Source organism: Engraulis encrasicolus, chromosome 22, assembly GCF_034702125.1.
Source record: "Engraulis encrasicolus isolate BLACKSEA-1 chromosome 22, IST_EnEncr_1.0, whole genome shotgun sequence".
Taxonomy (NCBI): domain Eukaryota; kingdom Metazoa; phylum Chordata; class Actinopteri; order Clupeiformes; family Engraulidae; genus Engraulis; species Engraulis encrasicolus.
The window spans coordinates 35,721,447-35,731,841 of record NC_085878.1 but is presented as its reverse complement, the minus strand read 5'-3'; the positions used below and the strand labels follow the sequence as shown (position 1 = coordinate 35,731,841).

Below are 10,395 nucleotides of genomic sequence, written 5' to 3'. Positions count from 1 at the left end.
TACACATCATGCCAGAGTCTGGCCTTTCACTGGGGTAGCTCAAGCGTTAGTGTGGTAGATAGATAGTCATGAAATAGAAGAGTCTTAACTTGCTTGCTAAAGGTTGAAAGAGATGGGCCTAGTCTTGCCGCCAGTGGGAGATTGTTCCACCACTAAAGAACAGTGACAGAGAACAGTCTTGATGTCATGATGACGAGGCGAAAGCACAAGGGAGGATGGAAGTTAGGATAATGGTAAGAAAACATTGGCTTTTTACTTGCTCGTTTTCTCCCTTAGCCTCTGTTCATATGGCCAGTTCCTTGACACCTTAGCTTAGATCCTTGCGCACTGATTGCGCATATTGAGTGAGCCGTGCAAGAGACAAGTGCTGTATAAAAGCCGATCACATCTCCAAGGATACCTATAATGCTAGCTAAAGCTATATCAACACCGTTCACACTGGGCAACGGTAACGCCTGCCTCTCAGGAACAAGGAGCACCACAGGGTTTAAAGGGACACTGTGTGAGATTTTCAGTTGTTTATTTCCAGAATTCATGCTACCCATTCACTAATGTTACCTTTTTCATGAATACTTACCACCACCATAAAATTCTAAGTATTCATTATGACTGAAAAAATTGCACTTTTCTTACATGAAAAGTGGATCTTCTCCATGGTCCGCCACTTTTTAGCTGCAAAAATGACTCTACTTGGACAATACTAGAAAATATTTGTTTATTACTTAGTAAACTATCATGTAAACATCTCATTTGGCAATAGGCAACCCAGTTTCAATGAGCAGTGTAGTTGCAGTACCTTTTTTGACCATTTCCTGCACAGTGTCCCTTTTAATGTTAATATCATTCTAATGGCAACATGAATGCTTGATTGTCTGACTTTGCTTTTACAGTTTAGAAAACTATGAAGTGAAAATCATGTGGGGGAAAAAAAACACTTGACTTAAAACCATTTTTTCACGAAGTTATTAATGGGTTTATCTTTGTAGTTATCATTGTAGATGGGAATGCCCCATTTTAGTTGAGGATGAAAGTGACGGAATGTTTTCTGCTTCCAGGATGAAGGAGAGTTCGGAGTCGGACCGGCGGAGTCCGGAGGGGGAGAGGCGGAGCCCGAGCAGCGAGGACGAGCGCGAGGAGAAGGAGAAGGAGAAGGGGAGCAGCACAGAGATCACCAACCCGGACGACTACAAGGAGGTCTTCCATCCACGCAACGCCATCTGTGAGCAACAAGCACATCATACCTCTGCACTATACTGCCCTACAATATCAGAACGCAGTATCTTGAAAATGGTCGAAAATGGGTTTAGACCGGAAATTGGCTTTAAAATACCTTCTTTTTCTTGTGTTAATTTTTTTTGGCCCAACTGGTCCCGTTTCGGAAAAAAACGCAAAAAACTAATTATACTGCGCTTTTTGGTTTTAGGAGGTTACGTCGTACTAGCCAAGAACGCAGTATAATGCGAATTATACTGCACGTCTCCATTGACACCGTGGTTTTGGTGTAGACAGTAATACCACAACAGAGCGCAGTATAATGATTTTTCAGCTAAAAAGTAATGAGAATGTTGTTTTTTTTGCTTTTTTCTTGTGTGCATAAATTTTCACCATAAAAAAGTATTATATGGAAGTGTCATCACCACTTTACCTCCAACACAGTCGCGTGGACAGAAAGGAAACTTTAAAGCCTTTTTTCTCAGTTTGCCATTTTGAATTATACTGCGTTCTGAAATTGTAGGGCAGCATACTGCACATCACACACATCATCACATCACATCACATCACATCACATCACATCACATCACATCACATCACATCACATCACCACACACCACATCATCACATATCACATTGCCACTCAGTATCATACCACATCACACACACATCATCACATATCATCAGCACTCTGCACCAGACCATACCACACACAAAGATCACCAACCTGGACTGTACAAGGAGATCTTCCAGCCATGCAACGCCATCTATGAGCCCGCACACCACACCACACCACACCACACCACACCACACCACACCACACACCACACCACACCACACCACTCATACCACTCTGCACTTGGCACACTTAATTGGCTACACTGTGTCATGCACATTTAACACTGCACACACACACATACACACACACACACACACACACACTACACTGTGCACAGGTTTTTCACCCAAATCCACTCTCCGTTGAGGAAGTGGTTGTTGTAGAAGCTGCTGAAGCTGAAGTTTTAGGGTGCATTCCAATATGCGACCTTGCTTCCTCCACTTGTGCTTGTGGCCTCGCCCCGCCTCCTGGCCCCTCCTCTGTGGAGAAAACAATAAAGTTTCCCAGCTGTCAGCCTAGCCACAACAACTTTTGGGGGACTGTTTTTCATTCACCATCCCAATTGCAAATGAGAAAAAGACTTTACAATTGAGCTTTTGCAAGATATTGAAATATAATGCTGTTGTCAGTGATGTCATCATGACATATTACTTCCTGGTAAGAGGCCACAAGCACAAGTGGAGGAAGCAAGGTCGCATATTGGAACGCACCCTTGGTCAAAGAAGATAAAAAGTGGAGAAGAGTTAGGATGGGAAATACATTACGTGCACATGTACACAAACCCCTCCAAATGTACTATGCCAATATGAGGATTACTATTGGGCTTTTTTTTTTATATATATTTTTTTTAGGGGCTTTTATGCCTTTATTTGGCAGGACAGTGTGAGATGGTGACAGGAAGCGAGTGGGACAGAGAGATGGGGTGGGATCGGGAAATGACCCCGGCCGGACTCGAACCGGCGTCCCCGTGGGCATGCAAGCCCAAATGTGGGGTCTTACACTATTGGGCTTTCAGTCAGTTTTACAGTTAAAGTCTGAAAGTCTTTTATTCCATAACTATTCAGACACCGCTATTGGCACTGGTTTCATTTCTTGTTCTCTATTTCAGCTCGGACCCCTCCTAAACATCCAGAGCCCTTCCCAGCCCCACCAGATGACGGTAAGTGTCTGTCTGTCTGTCTGTCTGCCTCTCTGCCTTTCTACAAAGTGTCTACCAATACATACATAGTACATGATAAACCTTTGCATTAATATTAATATGCATTGGTGTTGTTCTGTCTAGCTGAAAGTTTTCCAGTGAAGCCCAATCAGATAGACATTGTGACCCCCTCATCAGACAAAGCTACGGTGAGTGCTGTATGTTGTTGTTGTTTTTTTTTTTCTCCAAAAATCACTTGTGTCGTTATGCATGTTTTTAGCATATTGTTTTTGTGTGTATGTTAAGCACATAGAATGGCTATTGTGTCTGATGTGCTATATATACAGTATATATATACTGTACATTTTTGATTGGTTGGTTGGTTGGTTGTTTGATTGATGGTTTGTTTTTGTTGGTCCCTGGCAGCCGTTCACAGTGAAGAGCGTGCCTCTCTGCACCTCGACGCCAGTGGTGAGGGTGGAGCCCACCATAGTGACCAGTGCCCCCCGCTCCACCACGGCGGTGACGTCATCATCCAGCGCCCCTAGCAACCGGCCCACAGTCACCACGGCCAAGACGAAGCAGCCACCAAATGTCATCATGTCCTCGCGCAATAAACCCATCGGACTCAACGTAGCAGACTTTTTACCGGTTAGTTCACAACAGACAGATTTTTTTTTGAAGAAGAATTACGTTTTTTTTATGGTTTTGTTACAAAGGATCATGAAGGTCCACGTACATATAAACAGATGAATATATAGAGAGATGTCAATAGATCAATGATTGGTACATACAAAACAAAAGATGGACTAAGTGTTAGTTTCTCTTTCTCTTAATTACCTCTGTCGTGTGTTTCAGCCTGGTAAAATGTCTGATGACGAGGCACTGGGTCAGATTAAGAAAGGTCATGACACCATGTGTGTGATGCTGACCCGGCGCTGCAAGAACCTAAACACTGTACGAGGAGTCTGGTCCAACGGAGACGTCAAGGTGAGTAGCAAGCAACTAGCCTGGTCCTGACCATCCCATAATACTACCATTTCATTTTGTATTCATGGTCTGGAGCTTGTGTGATCTGACGCGATCGCAGGAAGTTTGCACTCAGTTATGGTTTGAAATGATTGGACAGCTCTCACCCAATCGCCGACAGTTACTCAACAACAACATAGCACAGACCAGAGCCAATGGCGCAGATGTTTACGTCATCGTCACGAGCGTCCTCCCCTTTTGCCCCCATATGTGGCGCTTATTCGCTTATTGGCTGTTTTCTGGGGAGCGTTGGGCGGCAAGATCCTGCCGCTGCAATCGCTCCACAGAAAACAGGAGCCAGACTAGTAGTGGAGCCAATCCTTTGGCGGAAGTACGTAGGATGGCTCGCGAGGCTAGCCAGCAACCTGCATTCAAACGACAAGTTTCCAACAATACTGTGTGGTTAAAAAAAGACTGAAGGAAAAACATTCTTGGTCCAGGCGCTTCAGTTTATTACAGACAACAGATCCTGATAAAGGACAAAGGGCCAATTCAGTATGTGACTCTTTTTACTTGTTCAATCAACTGAACTCACCAAGGATCTTTTTCGTTCAGTCTTTTTAGAAAATGTTTGAACATTGCACCCTCCATATGGCATATTCAGCCATATTCATTGGCTGAATATACATTTTCATATACAACTGCCTATTAGCTTAGTTGACCTAGTTTTAAGGAATAATGTGTTAATGTTTAATTCTTCACTGAGCTCTTGTTTGTGTCTTGCAGGCGGCTGTGGATCTTGCCGTGTCGATGAAGGATCTCTCCATAGTGGTGGACATACTCAACATTGTCAACCTTAAACCGTAAGTGCAAGTCAATCCTGCTTTACTGCCAGTGGTTCCATGCCAGATTCAAAGTCTGAAAATCCTGCCAGATATTAAAATTCTTTTTTTTCTGATTCTTTTTTTTAATTATTATTATTTTTTTTTTTAGTTTAAATATGCTAATGTCAATGATCACAGCTCAAGAAGATCGTACAGACATAGAGGAAAGCTTATCAGATATACATTTGCCATACTGTGTGTGGGTGTTTTTGTTTTATTTTATTTTATTTTTTTTTAATCTGATGACCAATATTTGGGTGTGTATATGTGTGTTATGGATCTGTTAAGTCTTACATGATTGTCTATCTTGTATCTGATACGGCAGGTCGTTATGGAAACTAGATTTGTGCACGTCCATTCTGCCTCAGATAGAAGAGCTGTTGCAAAGCAAGTATGAGAGGTGAGTGAGTTCACACAGACACACAGACACACACACACACACAAACCCTCAAGCAAACACTGTTATGAAAGCCAGAGCACTGCGCTTGTTGATGAGGAGGTTAATGAGCCGACCGATGCGTGCGTGCGTGCACACGCGTGCGTGTGTGCCAGTGCTTGACACTAACTTTTTTGGTCACCGGCCATTATGGCTAGTGGTTTCCCTGACTCACTAGCCATTCGGCTTCCTCACTAGCCATTATTTTCTTAACCATCATGACAGTCAATGTAGCCTGATATGATTGATATGATGTTAGACCCTATATAATATAATATAATATAATATAATATAATATAATATAATATGTAGTAATATTTTACTCGGATGAGCAGACAGGAAATTACAGAACTGATCTGATGTCTGGTGTTATTTGCTTTATATATTGATCAGAAACGACAAGCACAATGAACATGCTGTGTTGTGCAAGGGCACACGCATAAGTGCAAGGTCTGGAACTATGTGAAGAAGGCCATTTGTTTCTTTGAGGTGGAAGGAATTTTCATTCGTTTGTTCATTAATGTGCAAATACATGTATCCCACACAGGTCTGATGCACGTTCGCCTGCCATGAAACATCACATCTTCTGGGATATTAATCATAAAAGTAAAATATTATTTAGCCTTTATATCTTATTTAGCCTATCTCATGACAACCTGCACCATTACGTTTTGCATCAACTCCTGACAATTTTGGCGACAAAGCCACAAGGGGGAACACATATTTCATATTTTTTAACGATATGCAAAGTCTACATGCGCCTTTTAAACGTGCGTTATGGGTGGATTCTGGACAGGACTGCCTCGCACGTGAACTGTCAGCGTGAAAAGCAACGCACCGCACGACACTGCTGGCCCATTGATTTTCAGAATTTGACCTGTTGAATATTTCCTGCCTTTGGCGTAAATTCGGGGAATTATCCAGATTTGTGAAGCTCAAATTTGACAGGTATGATGTCGTTACCTGCCGACTTTCTGTCGTCGTCCTGTTTTCTTACACTGTTGTCAAAGCAAGACAGACATTGCGATGCTGACAGAATGTTTGTGCAATGTTCGATAACGTGCGTTGTAACCAAGGTTGTGTCAGTACCCACACTCCCACAGCTTATGCGCACAACTACGCAAACCATTACTGGATTATAAAAGGCAGGTCTTAAGGCAGGTCGCAAAATATGCACATAGCGTCGCTTGCCAGTTGAGAGCAAACTTCGCCACATATTTAAACCGGAGCAAGCGGCGCACGTCTTGGCGTGTCCGACTTTCTCCACGGAGGCGGGGCATCTGCAGTGTTTGACAAGCCAGTGCCCTAGGTTCGCAAGACTGGATTCCTTTTTGATAGCGAACACATTCAGAGAAATCCATCACCGTTTTTTTTTTTTTTCAATCACTCCCCAATAATATGCTACCAGCCAAATGGCTAGTGAGGATCAACTTGTTACACGCCAGATGCGATTTTCCCCCGCATTTGGCGCCCGTTAGTTTCAAGCCCTGTTATGTGCGCACGCGTGTGTGCGTGTTTGACCATGTGGCTGGCTGGCTGGCTCGGTGTGTGTGTGTGTGTGTGTGTGTGTGTGTGTGTGTGTGTGTGTGTGTGTGTGTGTGTGTGTGTGTGTGTGTGGCTGCGTGTATGTGTTTGTGTGCTTGTGTGTGTGTGTGCACGAGTTTGACCGGCTTCTCCATCTGTGTGTGTGGCAGCTATGTGCAGACGGGGTGTGTGTCCCTCAAGCTCATCCTGAAGCGCTTCTGGCCCCTCATCTCGGACACACTCACCGCACCGCCCTCCGTCGGGGTGGACATCACAAGGGAGGAGAGGTGTGTGTGTCTGTCTGTTTTTGTGTGTGTGTGTGTGAATGTGTTTGTGTTCACATGTGTATGCACACGTCCGTTTTTGTGTGTGCCTCTGCGTGTGTTGTGTGTGATTGTGTGTATCTTCGCGTGTTGTGTGTGTGTGTCTTTGCGTGTTGCGTGTGTGTCTTTGTGTGTCTGTGTGTGCGTGTTTGTGCGAGTCTGTTGGTGCACAACTGCATACACATTAGATGTGAAGAGCTCTTTTCCAAAACACTATATAAGCCACCATCTTTTCTTAATTTGATTTTAAGGTAGCATTGGGAAAATTGATTTTGAATCAAATTCAATTGGAAATTGATATACTGTTTTTGAGAAGAGCTCTTCTGTTGTATTTCTTTTTCTGCAGCTCATAAAGTGTACAATTATTGTCCCAATGTGTGCAGTCCATTCTTATTTTTAAATGTTATGAACATGTCATATTATTATTCTAAACTCAACACTAACATTATAAAGACATGCATACCTGCAAAGAGGGGAAATTACTTTTCTGAGTACAACTGTTGGTATAAAGCAGTGGTTCCTGTATGATATCACTTGAGTCTAATGTTATTTCGCAATTGTCTCAAGCAACTGATCTCTCTCTCTCTCTCTCTCTCTCTCTCTCTCTCTCTCTCTCTCTCTCTCTCTCTCTCTGTCTCTCTCTCTCTCTCGGCCTACCCCTTTATTTCCTGCGATAGGCTTCAGAAGTGCAAGATGTGCTACAAGCAGCTTTTAAACGTCCACAAAGTGGTGAAAAATCACGCCAAACAAGTGGGACGGCACGGGAGCACTTTCACAGAACTTCAACTACTGATGGTTCCCCTGGACAAATGAGACAATCACCACACACGACACACTGGAACACACACACACACACACACACACACACACACACACACACACACACACACACACACACACACACACATGCTGTACACTACATGCACAGTATTTCTAAAAAAAAGACTTTTTAAGTATATACCTTTTTCACCTTCCCTTTCTTCTTGGGGTTTTCACTCTCAATCACTTACAGCCTATAACATTGGCCAGGTTCGTGAGGGCACACGCTGCACTCTGCGCAATCACAATGCATGCATTCACGAACGTGGCCATTGGCTGAGTTCTTTTGTACGAGCCCATAGTGGGCGTAGCCTTTTTGGAGGACCACATCAAAGCACGGCACATAAACGAAACAGGGGGCTGGGGATGTTTTCTTTTTAGTGTCTGATTTCTTGTTTTTTTTTTCTTTCTTTCTTTCTTTTGTACTTGAACCAATGAGGAGAATTTTATTGTAAGAAAAAAAATAAAGTATTTTGTAAAAATGATTTCCAACGCTCATGTGCATGTCAGCGTTTGTTTGTAAGAAATGTGGCTCAGTTGAGATTTCCCAGCGAGGCAGGCATGCGTGCGTGTCTAGAAGAAGCTGTGACATTAAAGCTGAGTGCAGCATTCAGCATCACGCTAGACTAGTGATCCCGACCACAAGGAAACCGCTCTCATCCCCGGAGAGCCACAGTCACACAATAGCCGTCCCATGTGTGTTCTCAAGGCATCTCTGGGCAAGCCGTAGCAGCACGATCCTAACCGCTGAAAAGCATTTCCATCATCCGCTCCCTCACTCACCAACCGCTCTGGGCAGGGGCGCAGCGGCAAATTTTGGGCCCTATGCACTATCAACTCCAATGGACCCCCCCTCCCCCACCCCAGCCACATGGGTTCACCGTGTTTGTAAAAACGATGTTGTGATGAGGGGCAAGACACTGGCAGCCAACCACGTGAGCTAATGTTTTGACCGACAGCGGTTTCCAACAATCGGAGGTTGAGTTGTGCGCAGCTACTTGTGCGCAGTCAGGTTAAAACTAAAATTTAGAACCCATGTATATCTTCATACAGTAAATCAGTGTGTGTGGGCCCCCAGTACAGTACATGGGGCAGTGCATTGTGCCCTGGTGACTCAGTCACTCTTCACCGCTCTGAATGACACCCCTGGCTCTGCGACAAGGGACTCGAACAGACGAGAGTTTGTAGGAGTTAATACGCTGTGAAGGATGTCAGTTAACTTGTAAACATGCACATGAGGGACAGAGGGCTTTAAACTTTTAACACACACTGTCATCTTCAGGCACAGAGACACAACACGACACCATGCTGGAAAAATCAAAAATAGCATTTATTGTCTTTACAATACACATACAATCATGTAATACGTCGTTATGTACACAATGTCATGTGCAATACTGACTGGTATTGATTTCTCTTGGGGAAGTGGGGAAAGCCAGAGGGGGAAAATGACCATGGGACTATTCCGTAGACTATATCAGTTCACAGCTTGGAATTAATGTATGGGTTTGCTTTGGAGTTGATGTATGATTTTGATTTGTGTTAGCCCCTCAAACATACACACATTCACCTATCCACACAAACAAACACACACACACACACACACACACACACACACACACACACACACACACACACACACACACACACACACACACACACACACACACACACACACACACACACACACGCCTAGAGTGTCTTTCAAGATCCAACCAAAACTGGTTAAAAGTGAAGGCTCTGGAAACTTCTCAGCACCCTCCATTGCATCTCTGAATCTCTGCCATCCAATCAGAGAAGAGATAAGCCTTGTTGTGGGGGAGAGAAGAGGATCTGAAGCATAATAACTGTCCTTCAGGAGTGTAGAGCTAAAAGTACAAAGCGTTCTCCAGACGAACAAGTTGCTTATCACACACATACGCACACTTGCCTTTTTCTTTTTCTTTCTTTCTTTTTTTTTTTGGCTTGACACGTGCTAAGGCCTGAAAAGACAAGAACAGGGTCTCAAGGGCACATTACACACGCACACACACAACACGATGGCCTGACCACTTGTACGTGGTAGCATCTGTGTGTGCAAGTCTGTGTTTTGCCAGAAAACCAGAAGGGATAAACACACACTTTTTACCATAATGCCTCAAATGTATGTGTTTGTGGTGCGTGTTTAATTTTTAAAAGAGAAGCTGTCGAATGATCTGCTGTGTGTCTTATAAATATGCAAGAAGCACGATGACAGTCTGGTGTGTGTGTGTGTGTGTGCAGGGGCACTGACAGCTTTTGCTGGGCCTGGGACAAAGCCATCTGAAAAGGCCCCATCCTCAATTCATACAGTGTAATAGGGTCCCAATACTGGGCACCTCCTTCCTCTGGGCCTGGGACAACTGACCCCTTCCCCCCCCTGTCGGTGGGCCTGTGTATGTGTGTATGTCTACTCTGGTGTGTGAGTGTGTGCGTGCGTGTGTGTGTGTTTG

At 44.0% G+C, this 10,395-nt stretch overlaps 1 protein-coding gene across 1 annotated transcript in view; it reads left to right on the top strand.

The window, feature by feature from the left end:
* Positions 1-8,409, top strand: part of katnb1 (katanin p80 (WD repeat containing) subunit B 1) — a 17,151-nt gene extending 8,742 nt beyond the window's left edge. The window contains exons 12-20 of the mRNA XM_063187933.1: positions 1,056-1,219; positions 2,940-2,990; positions 3,114-3,178; positions 3,396-3,620; positions 3,828-3,959; positions 4,725-4,801; positions 5,148-5,222; positions 6,953-7,069; positions 7,783-8,409. Of these exons, the coding sequence (XP_063044003.1) occupies positions 1,056-1,219; positions 2,940-2,990; positions 3,114-3,178; positions 3,396-3,620; positions 3,828-3,959; positions 4,725-4,801; positions 5,148-5,222; positions 6,953-7,069; positions 7,783-7,918 (1,042 nt within the window). The 3' untranslated portion in view covers positions 7,919-8,409. The remainder of the gene's footprint in view (positions 1-1,055; positions 1,220-2,939; positions 2,991-3,113; positions 3,179-3,395; positions 3,621-3,827; positions 3,960-4,724; positions 4,802-5,147; positions 5,223-6,952; positions 7,070-7,782) is intronic.
* The last annotated feature ends 1,986 nt before the right edge of the window (positions 8,410-10,395 follow it).